A 24,699-nucleotide genomic window follows, 5' to 3' on the forward strand; every position below is an offset into this window, starting at 1 on the left:
CCTTCTCATTGGTCATTTAGGTCACGTAGTCGATAAACCTTACACATTCGAAAGAGATGCAGGGACTGCTTTGCGTCAGTTTTCTTTGTCGAACTAAGGAAACGGGCCTGTATTGCAACAGTCAGTCTATTTGCATTATATGTCTTTAATGTCTATGAAAAACCAAACACCGGTTTTTAGAACAACCAGTTTTTTGACCCTGCCAGGTTAAACCGAAAACCGGTGTTTTGCCAACAACCGCTGTTCCTATGTCTAAGTCATGGAGACTTTAATGCGCTTAGTGTGTTCAATGAGTTTTAAATATCCTGCTTTGCCAGATTGCTCCTTTGCCTGGTAGTTATCTTATTTTGATGCTATTATTTAAGTGAGTACTTTACTGTAGTAAGTTTAAAAAACCTAAATTAGACGATACTCCTATAGATAAAGTAGACTGAATAAAAAATAGATAAAAACTTTTTATTATATACAAAACCAAAGAAACAATAATAAAATTATCACTTTACAAATATATCATTAATTGTATTTACTTAACAAAGTCTATCTCTAACATAAATTAAAAATTTTTAATTAAATATCTACAAACTTCTCTACCACGGTCCCCAATGCCTTTCTATTCTTTGGCTGGGCGTATTAGAATAAAAATAGCCGTGTTCTGGAGTCAACCACCTCGATTTGATTGCGTCTGATCCTTTTTCTGCTATCATGATGCACGGTGCATTTGTATTACCAGAGGGAACTTTGGGCATTATACTTGCATCTATGACTCTAAGACGGTCAACACCATGAACCTAAACATAAAATTACCGTCATTACTTAATACATTTTAAACATCATAAAAAAATGTGCTATCTTTTCTTCACATTAATTTGGCTTGAGAAACAAATTATTGTACGATAAAGTAAGTTTATAGTAGAGGAACGGATACAGTTGTTGGTCGGTCTCTGGTGATTGACCTGTGGCTTTTCAGGCCATAGAAAATGGCATGAGCCAGCGAAAAGCCGCTGAACAATTTATTGTGCCAAGAGCAACATTGCAGTTTAGAGCAAGCGAAAAATTTAATGAAAAAACTACCCTTGGTCCCAATCCTATTCTTTGTTTGGAGGAAGAGAATCGTTTAAATCATTGGATCATAACATGCCAAGACAAAGGATTTCCAGTAAGTGAGGAAGATATCCAAGATTCGCTTAAAGGTTTTCTTGACGAAAATCCACGTGCCAATCCTTTTACTGACAATTGGCCCAGAAGAGGTTGGTATAGATCCTTTTTAAAGCGACACCCAGATTTAAGTAAGAGAACTCCAGAAGCGGTAACAGCAGCAAGTTCAGTTGTATCTGAAAAATGTATAAAAAAATGGATCACCGGTGTTCAAGAATATTTGCATCGTAAAGGTTACATTGATATCCTTCACGACCCTTTTTTACGTGTTTCAAATGGCGATGAAACCTGCTTCCTCTTGTGTCCCAAAAATTAACGAGTGTTGGCTATAAAGGGAAGCAAAATGTATATCAAATAGAGCATCACTCCAAAGTTAATTTGATGGTTATGTTTACCTTTGCAGCATCTGGAGAAATAAGAGCACCAATGATTATTTACCATTATAAACGAATTCCTAGCAATCTTCTAAATTCCGTTCCAAGAGAATGGGACATAGGATGTAGTGATAGGGGATGGATGAAGAATGAAAACTTCTATGGATACATAGGAAACGCCTTATATTCTTAAAGTACCTAGTTGCGAAAAACACTAAATTTCCAGTCATTTTGTTCGTTGATGGACATAAAACTTACTTAACCATTCAAACCAGTGAATTATGTTCAAAGTTACAAAATATTTTAGTGGCATTATATTCCAATGCGACCAGAATTATACAACCTGCAGATATTGCTGCATTTAGACCATTAAAGGCAAATTGGAACCGGGCAGTATTAAAGTTTAGACGCAAAAACCCGAACTCAGTAGTTACAAAAGAGAATTTTGCATTGGTACTAAACACAGCCATTAGTCAATTAAAATCAGATTCCATAATTAATGGCTTCAAAGCATCTGGATTGTATCCATAAAACCCTGAAGCAATAGACTATTCCAAATGTTTAGGAAAGATCAAAGACCCGAATAAAGGTATTAATCACACTATTTCTATAACAAAGTCAATAACATATGAAGATTTTGTACACACAGTTGGAGCCGCAAAAATATTAGAATTTCAATATTTGGATAATTGCGAAGAAATAAATGGAGATTCAAAATTGCCCTTTAATGTTGTTCAGAAGCTATTTTCTTGTGGCATGTTAAAGTAATTACTATTTAAATGGGAATAAGCCACAATTAAAGGTTAAAGTACGTTTATTGACGTTTCAATTTCCACTTCGGAAATCGTTCTCAAAATACAAACAGTAAATTAAAGAAAATTTGTAAAGACTACTAAATTTAATTTAATTTTCGACTTGTCTCACACACCCCTGACATGTCCTCATGATCCTCAGGGGGATGCGCCACTAGTTTGGAAACCCCCGAAATAAAGTAAACAAAGCCGCAGGTTACCTGAATGAAACAGCATGTAGAAATAGAAATATCGGAAAAGAAATGAAAGACAGAATTTACAAAACAGATATTAGACCAATAAAGACAAAAAGGATATTTAAAACAGCAGAAATGAAAACACTGTAAAAATTGATGATAAAACACTATGGGGCAGAGCTGGAAGTACATATATACGACGTATATGCAAGGTGCAGAACATCAAGGGCTGGGTAAGAAGTGGAACGATAATATAAGCCTAATGACAAGAAATAATATAAAGACGGCAAGAGACGGTTCCCAATAGCAAAATGATCAGTAGAACGACCACGAAAACGGTGGAACGACAACTTACTGAAGGCACATTGAAAAGCATACCGAGTCATGTCTACTTAAAAAGAAGAAAAAGAAAAAGAACGAACTAGGAACAAATCTATCAAAATAAACAACAGACGCTACAATTTACCTAAAAGCCACAAACGAATAATATATCTTTCAGGTCGCAGTGTGGAGAACTGTTTACGGGACCAAACTAACACTTTACCTAGAATCTACAAGGACGTCATAACTAAAATACATAAAACCTAATTGAAACAATAACATTAGGATGCATTTTAAATCTATATATAACTGAGAAAGCATATTCGACCAGACACATGGAAAAATGTGTATTGGAACGGACAAATGCTAATAGAGCTGGAGTACTACAAAAAAAAGCAAGAATTAGCTTTCATTTTGGATATGCGCTAGCAAACCATATCTTGCGAGACTCTTGTACAAGCTGATACAAAAGGATTCCAAAATTCTTTAACAGATATCATAAATAAATTAAAAATGTACAATTAGCCAATTAATTGTGGTTTAGACCAGTTTATAATAGATGATGAGATATAGATTTAATGATAAGAATTTTTAAAGTAAATATAATAAACAAAATTATTGAACCTTTTTTTAGAAGCCCAACACATAATGGAGTAGACACGACTTTGAACTAGAAAACATATATAAAAACATAAGGTGAAAATCTCAGATTAAGAATATGTCGTAAATGACCAAGAATAGCAAAATATATTACTTATACAAGATTGCACCTAAGTTGCCACTAGATAGAGAGCAATCTCCATTCACCAGAGAGCACCAGAGAGGTTCTTTGACAACTCTTTTTCACGCTTTGACTGCAATAAGTTTTAAATTGTCTTGATTATTAAGTCTTGATCTTTCTCTTATAGTCAACCTTTGCTAAATGAAAAACTACCGTAAGGAACAGAAGTGTGCTATAAAATATATTCTAAATAAATAAAAATATAAATGCCAAACCCGAAATTGATTGGCAATACAATAAACAATATGAATGTTTTAACACAATGAAATGATGAAACGTACCTGCAATTTTGGATTAACAACAGCTAGTGGATCTGTTGGAGGACCCATTTTACAACTTCCTGCTTGATGGTTTTCTGGACCTGTCCGTTGCTTAACAGCGCATTCCCAGTAATTATCAGAACCAAAAGAGAATTTTTCACATCCAGGTACTGGTGTTTTATCAAGTTGGAGACCATATTTTCGAAGAGCTGATTAAGAATATGCATATTAATTAAAATTAATACAAATTAGTCCTAATAAACTTACCTTTAGTCTCGGATAGCCTTAGTGCCACTTTGATTCCTTCTATCATCACCTTGATATCATCAGGATGTGTAAAGTAATTGGCAAATATTAAAGGATGACTCAATGGGTTGTTATCTTTTAATCTAAGTGAACCTATAAAGTATATTAGGTATATTATTAAAGTGATCTATAAGGCGATTGTATAATAATCACTAAACAACTGTAGAATACACTACTGGTATATCATTATCATAATATTTCGAGCGTTAATTACATGTTCCGTAATCAATTGTCTCCACCTGGTTCGATCCAGGGCGTCGTCTGGTATAGCATTGACGGTCTTTATGTTTGTGTTACGTCTATAGAGCCAGCGCATCTTAGGCCACCCTCATGGTCAGCGTCCTTTATGGCTTAGCCGCATCGCTGTTCTTGCTCCAAAGCTCTCGTAACTACGCAGTACTTATCCATACTACCTTAGTCAATTTTTCCCCCATCTTATCTGTAATTGGCTTAACTCCCATTCTTTTCCTTATATCTTTATTGTTGATGTGATCCCGGAGGGATAGGCTTAACATTCATTCCAGTATCCTAATCTACATGACATGCATAGCCTGTTCTTGTTTTGCTGTGACTAACCAACATTATGTTCCGTATTAGTTATAAACTCTATAGAGATAACAACAAACAGCATTTCCATTCCTGAAATTATTTTACATAGAAACACTGTAGAATATGGATCAGAGTAGATACTTCTTGAGTTACATTAACAGATGTGCCATAAAATTTTGGCAAGATAAGAAAAAATTTCAGTATATAGTTTTGGTTCAAATTGCTATTGGATTTTAATTAATTGTGTACTTATATAGTGGTATAGACTGAACGAACTTACAGCATTTGAATTGCTATTTTTTATCATCAGATTAAGGGGGTGTAAGACAAGGACATCTTATTATACATTTACCATTTTCCAGAATAAGAATATCAATGAGGGTTGAGCCCAATTAAACTGGATTAGGTAGGGGAATTGTGAAATATACAGTTTTCCAGTAGAGTTGAATGTTGTTGTGAGCGTTCACGTGCGTGGAATAAGTTTTGCGAAAAATAATTGGATTTTATGGTTTTTAAAGGTATGTAGTAACTTAATAAGAGTAGTTGGCATGTATTTTTATTTTTTAACAGCCGACAGTATTCTTACTATTACAATGGCATTTTACCTATGTAATAATATAACCTAAAACACAATTTGTAAGATAATGACTCGCATAGCAAAGTTTTAAATTTTATTGTGTGGTTGGGTTATTGGTAGATACACACTGAAACAGTGTTATGTGGTACACAGTGATACACGTTTCACTGTGTGCCGCAATATTATAAATTAATATTATAAATTATTACCAACAATTTGCTATTTTGGTATTTCAGATGGTTAGAAAGCAAACGCCTAGGAAAATAGGGAATACGTCTTCAGATGTAATGGCTGCTGCCACAAAGTTAGTATTAGAGCAAAATTCTTCTTTATGTGGAGCAAAAACGCAATAATCCTGACGCAGATATAAAAATTATTATTTATTCTTCCGTCCTAATTATTCCGTCCGACCAATTTTTACAAAGGCACAGGAAGTAAGATTAGAAAAGTATATTAATACCTGCAATAAAATGGCATATGGATTGTCCACAAAAGAGTGCATAAGGCTTGCGTATGAGAAGGCGGATGTAAACAAACTGGATGTTTCTAAATCTTGGACAGAAAACAAGTAAGCTGGGGTTGATTGGCTACGACAATTTATGAAAAGACGAAAGAATCTTAGCATTCGTCAGCCGGAAGTTTGCAGTTCAAGCAGAATCACTTCGTTTAACCCACACAATGTGAAAACCTTTTTAAACTATCTAGACCAAATATTTGAAAAGAAAACACAAGTAGCTTATGCATCTAGAATCTTTAATCTTGATGAAACGGGTACTAGCAACTGTGCAAAACCCCAGTAAATTTTAGCTGAAAAGGGTTCCAAACAAGTTAGTCAATGTAGCAGTGCTGAACGTGGAACTCTAGTAATAACTTGAGCAATCATTTGTGCTAACGGCACATACCTTATCACAAAATCACATAGTAGCTGGAGCACCTTCAGGTACACTGGGATTAGCAACGCCCAATGGTTGAATGACGGCCGAACAGCCGAATGTGTTGGAAAAGCTCATGCAAAATCCTAAACTTCTTCCAATATAATGTCAGAATTCCAGAGAAGTGGAATGTATCCATTTAATTCTCTAATCTTTGACGACACAGACTTTTTACCATCAGCAGTATCTGACAGGCTACAATGAGAAGATGTTCTCGATTATGAATTACCTGGACATGCCACCTTATAATTTCGTAAAGAGACTACACCAGATACTGAACGTGCTGGACCATCTGGCGCAAAACTTTAGAACGAGATTACTGCAGAAAAAAGTGAACCTGGACCATCTAACATAAGGTTTCAGCTAGAAACAACTATGGATAATAAACATCCCACATTTGCTAGCCCAGAAGACTTCAGAGTGTATCCAAAAGCACCACCCCTTAAAGGTAGAAAGATGCGTTGATAGAGTAAGAAAGAGGAAAAGGCAAAGCACTCAAAGATCGTTTAATGGAATTCCCTACAACAACCAAATTAATTAAACGGCAAAAAACAGAGTCTGACTCCAATAAAGAAAGTGATACCCAACTAGTCGACTCCTCAGATAATGATGATAATTGGATTCCTGATCAACCTGATGAGGAACCTAATTATTTTCGAAGTGCTAATAAGGGCGATTTCGTGTTGGTACGTTTTCCTAAAAAGGTCCACTATATTGGAAAGATACTTACCGATGTAATGGCCAAAATGATTATGAAATTTCATATTTACGAAAATGTGAGAAAACGGGTGATTCTTTTCGCTTTTCTCCACAGCCTGAGTTAGCTGTAGTGAATAAAGTTGATATAAAAATGGTTTTACCTCAACCTCAAATCAGCTTGGCAGGTTATTACGAATTTAATATTGACTTTGGATTGTTAGGTGTTCGATAAGGGCTTTACGTGTCCAAAACATTTTCTTAATACACTAGATATAATATATGTTTCGCTGTGTACCGATTGTGGTACACAGTGAAACAATTTTCGGTATTTTTTCTTTAAGTTCGTTTTTTTTTTCAATTTGGTGAATTTTTAACGAATTTCGTCCTTAGAATGATAAGAAAAAGTTAGTGTAATATACTGTTTTGAAAATTTTCCTTCTAGTTCAAAATTTTTTGAACTCAAAACCTTTTGTTTTGTTTCACTGTGTACTACTCTCCCCTACACAATAGGTACATAGAATCTCAGATAAATAAAAGCACAAAAATAAGCACTAAAATCAGTAGTCCCTAAAAGGCATATTCAAATAATATTGTAATAAAAGACACATTTAAACCAACTATTTTTCGGAACAAAATGTGAGAAGTTTCGTGAACGTAAGCAGATTTTCGGAGGAGAATATGAGCGATAGAGTGTGAGCGTAACTTAAGACAATTCGCGATTAGGTAGACACTCCCCGTGCGATATATTCCCAAAAGCAGGACAGCAAGTCTTTTAAGACGTAAATGTTTTCTTCAATCCTCTCTCGGTAAAAGCAAACTATTTTAGTCAGTTAACGCCCTTGAAACAAGGAAGGAAGTGATTATTAAACAATTAAATTTTATTGCAAAAGATCTTTGTCTATTGAATATAGCAGAATTTTTCTTTATACTTTTATGACATATTTTCAACTTACGTAACTGTTGTATAGAGCAGCTTAATGATTGCTTCACTATTTCTGCTACTACAATAATTTGAGTTTTTTGTTTTATATTCATATTGTAATATGTCTCCAACATGTCTTGTGTCAAAAACCACAAATAAACGTGGTTACAAATAAAATACTGTATTCTCTCTGAATTATTCCAGAATTATAAATAAAATGTTGTCATACATCACAGTAACTTATTTGGTGAGGGTTTGGTTTATAAAGAGATTTTAGGATTAGTAAATAAAGAGAGTTTTTAAAGGATAGTTTATAAACAGAATATTAGAGGTTAGTTTCATCAAATTTGCCAACAACAAACAATTAAAAAAGCAAAGTTTTGTAAACATCATGTGAAAACAAAAAATATGTATTGAGGAAGATCTGAAAAACGTTCACAGGACTTACATTAACAAATATGTGAAGAAAAAAACTGTAACTACTTCATAAACATCGTGTCTCTGTATATTTTATTCCTACTAGGTACGCAACCCCCATCGCATTTAGTTGTTTATTTAAGGTATTAAACAGGCGATACTTACAGGTTATTATATTACGATTTTCTCAGCCTCTAGTGTTTGTTTTCTTTTATTTATTTCTTACCATTTAAACCAACCATCTTATCCTTTAAGGTAAATTAGGTCACCGAGTTTGCTGGATTTGTAAGAAAAATAAGAACAAAGAAAGAAGTACTCTGAATGTTATGAGGATTAATCGAAAATGCAAGAGAGTAAAATACCTACATCTAAATCTGTTTTGTAAATTATAAAAAAACTTTCGAAAACGTCCAATGGGATTTCGTCTTCTTCTTCTCGTAACACTACAACCCGGGGTGGGTTTTGGCTGACTGCACAACTTGCTTTCATCTTGAACGGTCGTCCATAAAAGTTGGGTCAGTGGGCAACCCCATTGTTCTTAGATCTGACCATATATTGTCTCTCCATCGCATTCGTGACGTCCTTCTTTCTGTGGGGGCTTCCCCCCATATTAACTTGGCAAGGCGGGTATTAGGGAGTCTATGGACATGGCCAGCCCATCTTAGACGTTGGAATTTAATCTCTTGGACTGTATCGCTCGCTCTATACATCTGCTTGACCTCAGCATTTGTTCTCATTCAGTATTGGTTACTATTAATATCGTGATAAGGCCCAAAGATTCTTCTGAGGATTTTCCTCTCAAAACATCTAAGTTTTCTTTCAATTTCTTTGGTAAGGGTCCACGTCTCACACCCATACATCAGCACCGGTCTAATCACCGTTTTATATATTCTAATCTTTGATGTTCGTGTTAGGCTTTTAGATTTAATAGTATTGTGGAGGCTGTACATACGTCTGTTTGCTGCCTGAATTCTTCCTTTAATCTCTTCCGCGATATCGTTATCTGGGATAACAATGGGATTTACTTAGGTCAAATATGACTAACGTGTGTAATCCTCGTTAGCTTTTCAAAGCTAAAAAAGTTTGACCTAAACTTTGTAGGGACACAATGAAGTAATCCTGATATTAGCAAATAAATTATTTTGATGAACTAACTAACGGTGTAAAATTTGAAAAGGACAAATTATTACGGCGTACTATGCACAATATTATTTAACCTCTGTAGCAAATCTAAAATGTCACTAATTTTTGTTTGAAAAATTCATGCCATTTTATATACGCTACATAGACTAAATCATCTTGGAAATAATACTTAGCAATAATTTGTATCCCAATCCTAATTCTATCCCAATATCGTCGACAGATATCCTAATATTTGTAGACAAAGTATATTAATACCAAAATGAATTACGGAGAGCTTATGTTGATAACACACAAATTGGACATTTGGAATGTCTAATTTGTGACAAAGTAGGTGTAAGTTTATAGATTTTGAATGAACCTGATCAGAGCAAGTTTTATTACTGAAAACTGGACCCTCAAAACAGCAGATGGTAGGAAAATTGACCCATTGGGCGCGGTGAAGAGTTCCTAAAACCTTGAACAGCCAGAAATACACACACACACACACACACACACACATCCGTCCTTGACGAAAGTAAAGGATGAAAGAAGAAAAACGTCATATTACTAAATTTATACAACATGTTGAATTAATCGGTATCTTTAGCAGTTCTTGTTCCGATGAATTTATAACCACACACTTATAGCTTTCTTCTTATCTCTGTACTAGGTCCAATTATTAAACACTGGATAATTGTCAATAATAATTTCGTTTTTGATAGCTCGGAAGAGATAAGCAAACGTTTTGTCAATCCACTCTCGGAGGTATCGAAACTACAATGTCATTTTTCGTCCTGGACATGCTCTTCCAGTGATCTTGCGATAGATTATAAGGTGAAGAAAAATATACTTTCTTACTAACTTTATTTATTATCTATTTATTTATTTATTCTTACTAACTTTCTGTAGTTAGTTATTCCTTGCTACGTATTTCGCAATTTGCAAATACAATCTGGATAACTTCTCAATTCTCTAATTCCCCAGAAACTTCCCCAGCGCAGCCAGACGATATTCTCTAAACTACGCGTCAATCATAAGGTGCACAATGAACAGAGATCATTCAAATGTTTATAGAATTGAAGCTAATGGTGGGGCATGTATAACATTTCGATGTATTAACAGTCCAGGTGTTTACTTAACAATATAATAAATTTTTAAACTTGACGTTTCGTTTTGGTAGTTTATTTTAATCTTAGTTAATTTTATTTTTATATGTTCCACTTTAATACCAACCTACCGTAGAATTTGAGAAGCACTGAGGGTCCTCGATTAGAATATCTCGGACATATTACACGTGGAGAGAAATACACCTTGCTCCAACTGATTATGCAGGGAAAGATCCAAGGAAAGAGAAGCATAGGGAGGCGTAGAATGTCATGGCTGCGCAACCTGAGAGAGTGGTACGGATGTATATCAAATGAACTTTTCAGAGCAGCCGTCTCAAAAGTCCGGATAGCTATGATGATTGCTGACCTCCGCCGCGGAGATGGCATTTGAAGAAGAAGAAGAGGGTCCTCGGGACACGCTTTGAGTCCCGATAATTTACTTTAATCTATCCGTCGAGCAGCAAATGTGTTTGACTAGAGGATTTTAATTTTTTTTTATATTTGTATTAGTTCTGGATGTGCGTACCGTACATAACTATAGAAATGACAAGACAAAAATATAAAAGAAGGAGAAAACACTTTTGAACCTTGGAGCAACTGTAAATATTGTGATTAGATAAACTAAACTTGCACCCAAAAATGGGAATCGCAGATTTTGTTCTGACAAATATATTCCATTTTTACAATCTTTTGTAAATATTACCAATCACTACCTTAAAATAATATAACCATCACACGAAATAGAGTGAAATGATTCTAATAATACAAAATGATATTTTAGAATACACGACTTGAACTTTGAGTTCAACGAAAAACTGGTCTTACCAGCTCGCTATTAGCCTGTGTGGCTGACAAAATAAATACGATGCAAATTATCACCATGACTTATGAGAGGAATGTAAAATGTGTAGTCTGCTTCACTAAGATAAAGGATTGTTATAAAAGCATCATTGTTCTTAAACATTATATCAGACATTGAAGGGTTAATTTCAATTTTTGTGAATAAATAAAATATGCAAATTTTATTGATACACACCTCTACTTTTCGGATGAATAACTGTTGGAATAATCTGCATTGATCTGGAACTATTGTCAGTTCTTTCCCCTACTTGTCCAGTCTTAGCGCAACTCGCCAAGAAGCCGCCAAAGAAGTACTGAATATCTGGATGCTCTTCCATTGGGTCTTGGTATTTAGTATTGATAAAGCCAGTTACTTCAGAAATACCTAAAAAAATTATTAAATTTTATCCGTTAATATTACTAAATTGTAATGTAATAACTAAATTTCGTTAAACTCAAAATAGTATAAGGAAACCCAGATAGCACGCAAACTTGGGGCAAGTTTGATTTTTCTTTGATCCTAAATTGTTGCGTCAAATATGACCAGGCAAGTTTGCGATAATATTACTGCAATATCGTTGAGTTAAATTATGATGTTTCAAGTTTGTGGCAACACTGTTGCAAATTATGTGCGCATGCGGGCCATCTGTTCGAAGTTTCAAAATGACTAAAGGAGAAGGGAAGAAGGATGGAAGAAGGTAAAGCACTAAAGCAGCCATGTTTTTGACTGTTGGTTGTTGCAGTGCTCGCGATTATTAATTTATTCTTTCAGTATTAGTTTTACTTTTTTGCGCAATATTACTATACTAAGGTGAAGCTTACATCACAGACTTAAAAAACCTACATTGAAACGAAATAAAGAAGCATTAACAAAGTTGTTTTAGTTGTGAAATTGATTATTGTATCCTTTTTGGTGGAATTGAGGTAAGATTCTTTTCTCCGGATCGAAACTGGTCTAAGAAGTTAATTACCTACAATTTCACTTTTTTGTTTCAGAGCTGAAAGACAAAGCAAAGAATCGCCAGCTACGATTTTAGATTTAATTAAGTGACGTGAATATATAGTATATAATAAATAGTTATAAATAAACAATGTATTTTAATTGTATTTGTAATTTATTTTTTTATTGTAATTTATATTTTAATACACGAATAAGTCACGTGAAAATTTACATATTATATTCTTCTCTTCACTTCCTACTTCCAAGGTTTTACGGATAATCACGCTTAAAACATTGTGTAGAAAAATTATTAGATTATCAATGTAACAAAAATATGACAAATTTGCCATAACAAAAACTAGCTACTACGTCAAAACAAATATTATGCAAGTTTGTTATATATATCAACATTCTACAGTTTTTATAAAAACAAACTTCAAGCAAGTTTGTCGCATTGTAACTAGTAAGTTTGACTTAAACTTACTGCAAGTGTGTACAATTGACATGGCAAACTTGAAGTAAACCTTCTTGTTTGATATATCAAACTTTTTGCAAGTCTGAATCAAGTTTATATTATCTGGGAAGTAAAATTAGATAATAAAATGCCCAATATAAGTATGTCTATATGAGGTGTAGTGTGTATAAGTTCTTATTGATCTCTGTATACAATATACAATTATTATAGTACACCATTATCTAGTAAATTATATCCACTGAATAAAACAGTTAACATTAATAAACATCTGACATCTTATTCCAATAAAATAGAAACCCGATTCCACCACTAAATGGGCTGCAGATCATTAATTTGCAATTGGATAAAGGTATTATTAAGAACATCTTGATAAACGGTGGTGGCTGGTGCGTTGCGAGTTATTTGTAAGTGATTCACAAGCTTAGACAGTCATGTGATGTGATGCGGATTGCATATGTAGTAGTATCATTTATTTAGTTTATTTTAATTAATTGTATTATTTTCTTATTTTTATCTGTTATGCTGCTATGTTAAGGTATGTAGACTATTTTGCAGATCCGCAGCTTTGCTTGTTTTTAATCCACGGTGTTTAATTTATGTGCAGATTTTTTACACAACAAAAAAATATAAAAAATATAATTAGGTATAATTAAAAAAATGTCATTTCTATACTATATATGTCACTCACCTGTCCCACTCATAAGACCATCTCTAAATAATAAATATTCCATCGCAGTAGCCCAATTTAATGGAGTTGTGTTGGTATCATTAAGGAAGAAGTTTATGAAAAAGGCCACATGGTTCTGAAGGTTTTTACCTACACCAGGTAGGTCATGAACCACGGGAACTTTGACCTTTTTAAGCTCTTCCCTTGGTCCTATACCAGAAAGGAGGAGAATCTGTGGCGAATTTACAGCTCCTAATTGAGAAGAAAAATTATTAGTATACATAATAACTGAGCATATAAAAATGTAAGTATTTACCTCCTGATACTATTACTTCTTTACTAGCATAAATAGAACTCTTGATTCCAGAGCGTAAAACTTCTACACCATACGCTTCTTTGGTTTTGCTGTTTACTAATATTTTAGTGACTGTAGTATTTAAGAGAATATGCAAATTTTTTCTACCAACGAAAGGTCTTAAAAATGCTTTGGCTGTGCTCATTCTTGATCCATTTCTGTTGGTAGTTTGGGCGATTGTAAAACCGGTATGATATCTGCCGTTAAGATCTCTTATTGGATAACCTAAAAACGTATATTGGGTTAAAATATAATAATGGTCCTAATAAACGCAAAAAGGGACCGAAACAAGTTAGTTACAAAAATGAAGTAATTAGAAGTGCACGAGTTAAGGGCAAAGAATATCTGAATTACAGAGGCACCAAAGTAGTTAATCAACGGTCAATGGGTGAACCATGCTGGTAAAATAAATGATTTTGATTTTGCCAAACAAAATATCACTTACTATTGTGGTCATATACTAGGAAATGAAAAATATGAGATGATGCGATTGGTTATACAAGGAAAAGTGGAAGAAAAAAGAGGACCGGGGAGACTACGAAGGTCCTGGTTGAAAAATTTAAAGCAGTGGAGTAAAAAAACAATAGAACTCTTCAGAACTGCTTTAGACAGAGTTAAAAGGATGAGGCACACTAAGAAGAAAAAGCAGCTTTCAGTGGAATGCATAAACAAGAATAGAAATAGAACTATAAGGTTTAGGACTGCTGCCAAAAAGTAAAATGGGCCGCGGTGATTAACTATATTCTTAGAGTATAAGGCATACCAAGAAAAAACACCTAAAAGCTGTATAGACGATTTGTAAACAGAAGAACAAATTAAATCCAAACAGTTTAGAACATGAAAGATTACAATTTTAAAATAAGTTTCAGGGAAGCGTATGTTTAACAGTAAATGCAACAAGCATCATAATAAGCACAAACCGTACTGATACATATATTTGTGTGTGAGTTTATTTTAGTTACTAGTGATGTATTTGTCAAAAAATTTTAAATCTAAATATTCTTCTCACGTAACAACTACTTTGACAAATATTATATTGTTTTATTTTAACATAATTTTTTTTATAATAAAAAAGATTCCAAATTGACAACAATTTGTAATTTGCCATTTAAAATGAAATCAATCCAAAGTAAGTACCTAACTGCCAATGGGATTCATTGAAATCAAAACCAATTATAAATCGATATCAATGAATAACCTTGCTATTAGTCTAGCTATAAAAACACCCAAAACTTGCTATTAGTTAACTGAAATTTTGGACAGGCTTTTACTCGTCTTATCAGTAAAACTAGTTTTATGATTGGTGAAACTATAATTTTGGGTGTGTGTTATTAATTACACCACTAATGACTAATGAGTAGCTGCTCAAGTATTGTTTTTTAAGGTGTGTGACTAAAGCTAGAATATTATTTGATAAAACGATAAACCAATAAAAAAGGAACGTACCTTCAAGACGTGTAATAATCAAACAGAATTTTATTACTTTAGATTGTGCTACAAAAGCACACCATGTGTTTTATTGACGCTTGTTTTAAAAAGTTATTAAAGATTGTAAAAGATATTTAGTTAGTCAAAAATGGTGGGTTTAAATATGAAATCAAAAACTAATAAATATTAACCTAATTCTTGCGCAGCTTTTAAGATCGATTTTGACAGTGGTGGATGGTAGGGGAATTGGGATACTGTCAGTAGTCCTCCTTTGTTGTGGTACCCTATATCTACTTGGTCTAACTGTTTATTATCTTCGCTTTTGAGAAAATGCGGTAAGACATCGTTGTAGCTCCAGCCTTCGTTACCCATTGCTTCCCAGTCGTCGTAATCCTTTCGAGATCCTCGAATGTACATCATACCATTGATTGTTGATGTTCCTCCTAGCACCTAAAGTAAAAAATTTAAATTTATTTGCAATTTAAAATAAGAAAACTATATGTTGAGGAATAAAAAGCAATAACAGGCTTAAAAACATGTTGATGATAACTATAGTTAATTATAAATTATGCCAGGATGAGAATTGGTTTAATTTGTTTCATGCAGATAGTAGGAGGATTCGAATATCCGGTTTCGGGTAATCGCCCTTAATAAACACACGTCTATTATTGTTAGAGATATAGGTACGAGAGTTGTTGTGGGAACCTTAAAAATTTAAGATTATTTAAATATTCTGGATCATCGCCAAAAAAAAACAACCCAAATAAACAACTCCAAGAATGATAAAATTCTAATAAGAAATAGCAAACTAAATCCAAGAAAGACAGGCACAGACCTTCAAAAGGTTTTATTGGATTAAATATTGAAACGAAATTGAAATAGTAGTATGAACTATATGAAGTGAATAGTAGAAAAAGTACTTAATTGGCCTGGTAATTCACCAGATCTAACTCCCATTGAGTACTTACGGCAGCTCAAGAAAGATTTAGTTAAGAAGAATTGCACTACGAAAGTAAAAATAATAAGTGCTATAAAAGGGTCGCCAAACATTGCAATACCAAGACATATTGGAGAGCAATTTTCTGCTAAAGGAGGACATAGTTCATATTAATATATAGATTTTTCAGTCTACGTATGGTATCTAAGGATCTAAGGATAAGGATTAAAAGATTAAAGGTTTTAAAAAATGTTTTTTTTATTTGTCCGAATTAGTTTGAACAGTAGAGTAATGTTTTTCATGCTGGTTCAGTAAAAATGATCTTTAATTTTATAATAGGATCGTCTCATCAAATATTTTTCTCTTATCTTAGATATAATTTAAAGTTTTTGTAAGAAATAACGTACTTAAATATATTTCCATAAAGGAGGGATTTCAAATGAGTGAGTAATAAAGATTTGCATTAATCTATAGCTAGATTACTCTTTTTATTTTAATGATCTATAAATTTATCCAAAATGACAAAGTCCTACAAAAGACATTATTTAAAATTAAATAAATTGCTGTATAGCAATTTATATGGTATATATATATATACCATATAATATATTTATGGTATATATATATACATGGTATATATATATACCATATATATATACCATGTATATATATATATACATGGTATATATATAAAACTCCGAAATTCAGTTAAAAAACTTTGACGCAACCTGCGGAACAATTTGTTACCTCCGATAATCCTCACAAGGATAAAATCTAATGGAGTGAAGACACTGGGGTCTTGGCAAGAAGCACTTTATCTTCTCCTGAAGGTGATTTACGATTGTGTCAGTTCTAATTGTGGAATTTCGTAGTGTAGGCCAGTAAGACTCCTTTTTTATTTAATTCGTTTGGGAGGATATCCATTCCGCTTTGGACGAGGGCGAAAATGTTTTAAAGTTCAACTGGAATTAAATTATTTAGGTCGTATTTTTAATGAGTTGAGCTTGTTTCGAAATACTGCTGAATGTGATGTTATAGGGCGCATCAATAAATTAAAAAATTAAAATAGTATTTTCATATTACAATAAAAAATATGAAAAATTAAGTAATAAGAGTACAGGTATCAGTTAGAACCAAAAAAGAACTACCAAACTACTATTTTGTATTAAAAGAAAGTTATAAATTATTATATACTAGCCATTTTTAGAAACAGGAAATCACTATCGAATAACCGTTAAAAGCAAAATAACAAATTGGGAAGCATTTTATGATTTATCATGATTATAATAGTAACTGCGTAACGAAACATTATTAAATTAGGTGCATATGCCTCCAAAATAAAGATACATCAATACAAAATAAATTCTATAAACAACTAAAATAGGTACTCTTAGGAATAGGCAATCAGCGAAAAATAGTAATTATTGGCGACCTGAACCCAAAAACTAAAAGAAGACAAAATAATTTAGTAATAGATAACTTAAGCAACGAAACGACAAACAATAACGGAAAAAGACTTATGGACCTATGTACACAATTTGACCAGAAAATCCTAAATAGATTCTATCTATCACAAAAATATACTTTACATCAGGACACACGATAATTATTAAAATCTGTGTTTTGTTACGTGTGTCGACAGCGTACATAGATAAAGAAATAGATTATACAGTGATGAGTGCCTTAAGAACCGGCAAAATAACGCAAAAGATAGAAAACATAATACGTTGTGAAATAAAAAGAGATGAAAGTAGTAGAGGTGGGAAATTATCGATAGAAACCTCTAATTTACATTACATTACATTAGGACTATCGATAGTTTCTCACCTTTAGACGTTAGCTTATGATGACGTTGACTTCAGTCATAATATTACAAGTATGACGTCGAACATTAGCATTTTTTAAATTTCGCATAAAGTAAAAACTGATTGAAGGCAATAAAGCAAATGTAAGTAAACAGTTTAATTAGTAGTAATTTGATAATTAATTCTGTGTTGACGAATACAGAATACCAAGCTATGATAATTCTGTATTGAGAAGAGTGTATGCGACGTCTCAAATCACAGTTTATTATTGATCAATACTTTAATTTTGGATAAAAACATACTCGTACTTAAACTATTTTTACTTACATTACGTGATACGTATTACTATGACTGAAGTCAACTATGACTGTCATATTATTTGTTCTGTTTTAAAATTTAGTATTGACATATGGCAGATAGCACTACTTTTAATATCTGGTAAATATTTAATCATATTTGAGACTTTGTTTTTGTTTTTAAAAAAAGCTAACCTCTATGTATAGTATCATTTAAAAGGATATTTTTTATTTGTAATAATTTATTTCTGCTACAAATTATCGCCCAGCAACAATTGTAAGTATTGTAGTATCTCCAACTTCAAGAGTTTTTAAACTGATAGGACATAAACTACATTCATTTTACATATTTCCAATTGTCAATAGAAGCACGTGAAAACCAAACAGGGTCGTACTGATGTGTATCATATGATTTTTAAAAATATTTACTTTTGAAACTATTAGTGTAAGAATTTCTTGAAATTTAATCATTAAATCACAATTAAACTAAACTCTAAAAAATAACAAGACCAGTAAATAACTTAACAATAACTATAATATAAATACAGTAAAACCTCCGTTAACCGAAATTTTTGGGGAGGGAGGCCGTTTTCGGTTAAGAAGAAGAATTTCGGTTAAAAATAAAATTGTTTTTTATAGTATTCTTGGTCAAAGTATTAGTATTAAAAAATACTATGAGGTGATTTCGTAATGTTTTCTAATAAGTAAATACAGAATAAAGTAATAAAATTAAGGAAAAAGAGCAAGTTTAACATGCTTTTTTAAAGAAATCTTCTATTTTCTTTTGCGTTTTTGTTTGACAACGATGTTTTGCAGTTATATCTCTTCATCGTTCATTTGCAGAACGTCATGAGTTTGCCTCATTCGATTGTTCGACGTAACGTAAAGCAATCTGAAAACGACAAAATTTTATGCAAAGACAACAAAAATTAAGAACCTAGTCGTGTCCCTAACTAATTAGGCCTATTGTATAAAATTCTTACCTATACGGCATTGACAATCATTGAAGGCAGCGCGAGTCGGCGGTCTTGTGCTGCCTGTTGTCTGTTGAGTCGTCATCTTCGTCGTCTGATACGCTCAGGTTGTCTCAATGAAGAACCATATCAATGATGTCCTGGTCGATGAATTCACTTTCTGAGTCATCGGCTCCTAACCACTCACGTATCTCTTCTTGGTTAATTTCTTCACATCCCGGTAAAATTTTTTATTAAAGTTTTAATTTTTTCTGTCGTTTCTTTACCATTTTCTTCTTCAGGATCGTCAATCAAAACCCCATCAAAAAGTTTGTTCCATCATTTGAAGATTTGATCTTGGCCCACGACTCAGCATACCAATAAACAACATGTTTTATTGTTAAAGATTTGAGAATCAACACTTTTGGATTCATTTGTCTTCTGTGATAACAGATGTCTTAAGAATGTTCCTCTATAATGTCTGTTGAATGTCTCTATTACTCCCTGGTCTAACGGCTGAATTAAGCTCATGACATTCGCAATTGTCACCATTTTGTAGATTTTGAGGGTGAGGCGCATTGTCAACAAGCAACAATGCTTTGACGTGAAGGTTTTTTGATTTTAAAAAGGATTTTACACATGTTCGAACCATTCTGAAAATAAAGTGGTTGACATCCATGAGCTTTTTCCAAGTGCTTTTTCGGAAATATCTTTTAGACCTCTTGGTTTTTTTTATTTCCCAACACACATAGGCATCAATCGGTGAGTGAAATTAATGGAATTGTTTACGTTTTGCGATAAAAATTTACTTTTTATTGACGAAATTGTTGAAACTCAGCCGTTTCGGTTAAACGAGGTTTCGGTTAAAAAGGTTTCGGTTAAAAAGGTTTCGGTTAAGGGAGGTTTTACTGTATAACACAATATATTAACTTAAAAATCAACACGATACAATTTGAATTTAAACATGCTGGCAAGTTTGGATCTGTAACATGAGAATCTGTCTGGCTTAAGGCAATAAATTATATTTAATAGCCTCTTGACGAATGAGACCGCGAATATAAACACGTGCTTATGTTGACAGATAAGAATTTGCTAAACGAATAAACTTTAGTAAGTGTTTTTTCTTTGTTATTTCTGGTATTTATCTTTGTAACTAATTATATAGTATTTTTTTTGTATTACCTGTATATTTGTAACTGTTTGTGGTGAGACAACAATAAATGTGTAATTTTTTTTCCTAAACCATTTTGTTTATTTATTTAAAAAAAAAGTCTCCATATCCTTTTTTGTGTTTTTTCATCCAGCAGGAAGTTTCCTTAAAGCAGCGTCCTATTTTAAATAGCTAGAGGATCTTCTTGTTTTGTTTGTTCCAGGAGACTCATGTAAATACCCCTTTATTTCATTTCTGTAGTTGCCCCAATCCAATCCCATTGTTTCATTCACTTATCCACGACCCAGTTCTCCAAATAAACGCTGAGAGCCGTTCGCAACAGTTTCGTTTATTTCACTTGCCCTATCTCCACCCCATTAACTTTTGTCCCCAATTTTCAACCCCCTATAATAATACCCTATGTGGTAGGCAAAATATTCGTTACAATATAAAACCTTTTGCACTAACTGATTTTAAAACGTCAACAAATTAAATTCATTTGAAATGTGGATATACCGCCGAATGCTAAGAATAAGCTGGACCAGCAGAACTACGAATGAAGTACTGAGAGTAATGAACACACGCCCTCATCTGGTCAATACTATCAAAATTAGAAAGACCTCATATCTAGGACACATAATGCGCCATAGGTAATTTGAGCAGCTCCAGGTAATATTAGAAGGCAAGATTGAAGGTAAAAGGGGCATAGGACGAAAGAAAAAATCTTGGCTACGAAACATCAGAAATTGGACCCACACAAAAGGAAATGAATTAATTCATCAAGCCCAGAATGCAGATAAATTTGCCATATTGATCGCCAACCTCAACAGAGAAGGCACTTAGGAGAAGGAGGATTTTAAAATGTAACGAACTTATAGATTTTAAAACTGTGTCTGCAGCTTTCTTAAACTCTAACACCGCACAATCGCTTCTTAATTTTATTATTAAAAGAAAATCTCAATTTTAATAAAAACTGGAGTTTGTTAATTTTGATATAACATGCTTCAAATATAGGAATATCATCATAGACATATTTTAAAATAATATACACGAATGGACGCAACATTTCACGTTAAACAATCTTCCATTGTGAGACATCCAATATGTAACTATTAAAATATATTTCTTATGAAACATACATTATGTGGGTATATACACCTGTAAAATATTAAACTCGAGTTTCTTCCCCAACTTCTAATAAAATCCAACCCAAGTCAGATCGATCCACATTGTCTTGCCATATCTCCGTGTAGATTTATGATTTTGTACAGCTTACCTTCCCCCGAGGCCAATAACATCTTTTTTCGTTTTCGGCTAGACATGCTTGAGTTTCCGGTTCGGTTAGATAACCCCAATCAATGCTCGATCCCAGGAAATTTAAGAACATTGATGGCACTTGCGTACCTGTCGGCTCGTCTAGACCTGGAAAAGACAATAAAGTAGGTTTAGTGGGGCGTAAAAACGGATCTACTTTTAAAATTGTTTGGAAACTTCCAGGAATACACGTTTTTTATGTTACTTATAAAAAATATGAAATAGTATGACAATGTTAACCCAGTTTCAACAAAAATGTGTGTAATTATATTCTTATTTTTTAAATATTATACATTTGTCATCAGAGAACCTCTAAATATCTTACAATCGAGCTGAATTTTGCTGTGAATGTCAATTTTAAGACGATAAAAAGATGCAAAGAAAGTTTGCTAATCGTACGACTGAGTTTCCCCTTAAAACTCTCCTCGTTGGGGGAGGGGGAACCGAAAACATCGATTTACGAAGAATCTGTAGACCGTAGAAAAAGAAGTTACATAAAATAAATGTAGCTGAAATAATTTTGAACAAAAATGTTAACTAGCACTTTTGGTGTAGAATAAACCGTTCTCTCTGAAACAATGTGTGAAGCAATCGGTGATTTTGAATGTTAGTAATGCGTATGAAATCAATTTTTTAAATAAAATTTGTATCTACTCGACGGTAAAAATTCGATATCTTTTGATCAGAATGTCTTATCGACAAAAATCGAAATGTGTTTTTGATTTTTGTTAATAAGAGAGGATTGTCGAGAGAATATTTTGCCGGCAATATTTTTGACTGGTATGAAAGTTTGTTGCCTGGCAATTTTCGCGAATTAAATTTTGACAGTTAAATCATTAGAAGTCAAAATTTTGTGAAAATTTCATAAGTGAAAAAAGCAAGTTCAAATGAGCAAAGCTTGAATTAAAATTTGAAAGTTTTAATAGTTCTTTGGTAAATAATGCTTTTGAACAGAGTTTCTTTTTTCTTGAACACTTTAAAGCTGCCTCCGCTTGGTATATCTGGTCAATCTTGCACATTTGAAAGATATATCTGTGAAAGGGTCGATTTTTATGCCATACCAAAATATTTTTTTTTGTACCATTTTTGCTGTAGTATTCCACATTGACTTTACCGACGACTCTTTATAGTCTTGACAATTGCCTTTTATCATAATTTTGTCGATAGAAATCACGGTTAGGAAGGAGTTTTGTCAGTAGGAAACGTAACCACAGACCACTAATAGAGAGTTTTTGTGCAAGCAAATACGTATACGTAACGTATCTTTTTGACATATAAGCATGCGCATTAATGGTTGAACTAACGTATCTAGATACGTATTACCTAACGTAACGGGCTGGTACGTTACGTTCATACGCATCCCTATCGAGCCGAAGGTAAACGAATGCGCAAGGGAATCTTACCCGATCACCAAAATTTCAACATCCACATTTCATAAGCACACGTGGTACGTGTATTTTTACATTTGTGGTTACGTATATTTGTTTTGATTTTTATAAATAATGGAAAGCAGTAGAAAACGACTTCACTTCAGCAATGAAGATGATTTGTTCTTGTTGAAGGAAGTTGTAGGCAAGAACCCTTACGACTATTCAGAAAGGTGGAATTTAATTCCAAAGCGAAAAATATTTTTAATTGTATCAAAATTAAAGCGACCGTATAGTCGTGCAAGATGTGGAGAAGAAGGGCATCTTCTATGTCTTCGTCTTCTTCATCATCAATAAAGGCACCTACATTTAATATCGCGTCCATGTCAAAAATTATAAAAAATATTTGTTATTTATTTTGAATATCAAAAATAGGGTTAAATGACAAGGACAAGACTGGCACTGACAATTTATTAGTTAATCACTAATTCGGTGGGGGCAACACCATCGTTACGTTACGTGCAGAACAAAAACTATCAATTTAACGTTCATCTTCTTCGATACGTTAGTTCTTTACGTATAGGGAGATACGTTACGTTAGATAGTTACAAAAACTCCCTATTAGGTGATCTGTGAACGTAACGTTGTTATGACGTTTTATCAGTTAAAAATAGTCTAGTGAAATAGTCACACAAAAGCACAAACATGTTAAAATTATTTCAGGTATGGTGGTGACATCTGTCGAAAAATAGCTAAGGTTTTTAGTATTTATACTGACGTTTCTCGCGTTCATGTTTAACAGAAGAGAATAAAACGATTTCTGTGAAATTGAACATTTCAAAACCGTTTGACTGAACTGTTAAAGGAAGCAAAGTGATATTTGAAGGGCTCTGGTGTAAATAATGGTATCTGACAAAATTGTCGAAATTAAGTTTTTGCATGAAAACAATGGTATATGCAGTTCTAAATAGGAATCTGTTGATATTTCGTCACTAGTTTAAAAGATGGCGCTGTAAATAAGTTGCAAATGGCAGCTAAGTGTCATCGAATTTGCGTAAATAATGGTATGTGTAAAACATGGCGGCTAACGATCAGCTGGATCAATGTTTTGTTGACAAAAATAAAGATGTTTTAAGCGAAACTTTGCTAACAAATAGCGACAGCGAGTTTTATGATTCAGATAAAGACCCGGAATATATGCCTAACGATGAAAATGGGCCAATAAAGGTAAGAAATTTGACATATTATCGAATAAACTACACTGCATGTAAACAATGGTAAGTGAATTCAGATACCATTTTTTACACGCATGTAGATATTTGGTTATTTGCATGGTAGTTCTATGTACACATAGATTTATATTTTCCTTTTTCTTGCAGAAATCTAAGATAGCATGTGAATTTTTGAAATTCCATCAACATCGTCAGACAAAGGATATAAATGAGGAAAATTTGACACGACAAACAACTGAAGTTACAAACACTGAAAAGAAAGGACGAAAAAGTAAACGTGGAAATAAAAAACAAACCAAGGAAAAGAATAAAAGAATTAGTGGCGAAAGATATCTCAGCTATCGTGGTAAGGGAATGATACAAAAAGAAAAGTTTATAGGACCAGACTGCTGTTGTAGAAATAAATGTTTTACACTTTTATCCGAAGATAA

The 24,699-nt window shown here is 33.1% G+C and overlaps 1 protein-coding gene across 2 annotated transcripts in view; it reads right to left on the bottom strand.

Moving 5' to 3' along the window:
• Nucleotides 1–435: 435 nt before the first annotated feature.
• Nucleotides 436–24,699, bottom strand: part of Gld (Glucose dehydrogenase) — a 149,578-nt gene continuing 125,314 nt past the window's right edge. For both annotated transcript variants that reach the window (XM_072527194.1, XM_072527193.1), the window contains 8 exons: nucleotides 21,632–21,777; nucleotides 15,406–15,664; nucleotides 13,748–14,011; nucleotides 13,453–13,683; nucleotides 11,546–11,734; nucleotides 4,147–4,278; nucleotides 3,901–4,088; nucleotides 436–788 (listed from right to left, as the gene is read on the bottom strand). In XM_072527194.1, the coding sequence (XP_072383295.1) occupies nucleotides 588–788; nucleotides 3,901–4,088; nucleotides 4,147–4,278; nucleotides 11,546–11,734; nucleotides 13,453–13,683; nucleotides 13,748–14,011; nucleotides 15,406–15,664; nucleotides 21,632–21,777 (1,610 nt within the window). In that variant the 3' untranslated portion in view covers nucleotides 436–587. The remainder of the gene's footprint in view (nucleotides 789–3,900; nucleotides 4,089–4,146; nucleotides 4,279–11,545; nucleotides 11,735–13,452; nucleotides 13,684–13,747; nucleotides 14,012–15,405; nucleotides 15,665–21,631; nucleotides 21,778–24,699) is intronic.

Source organism: Diabrotica undecimpunctata, chromosome 3 (genome assembly GCF_040954645.1).
Source record: "Diabrotica undecimpunctata isolate CICGRU chromosome 3, icDiaUnde3, whole genome shotgun sequence".
Taxonomy (NCBI): domain Eukaryota; kingdom Metazoa; phylum Arthropoda; class Insecta; order Coleoptera; family Chrysomelidae; genus Diabrotica; species Diabrotica undecimpunctata.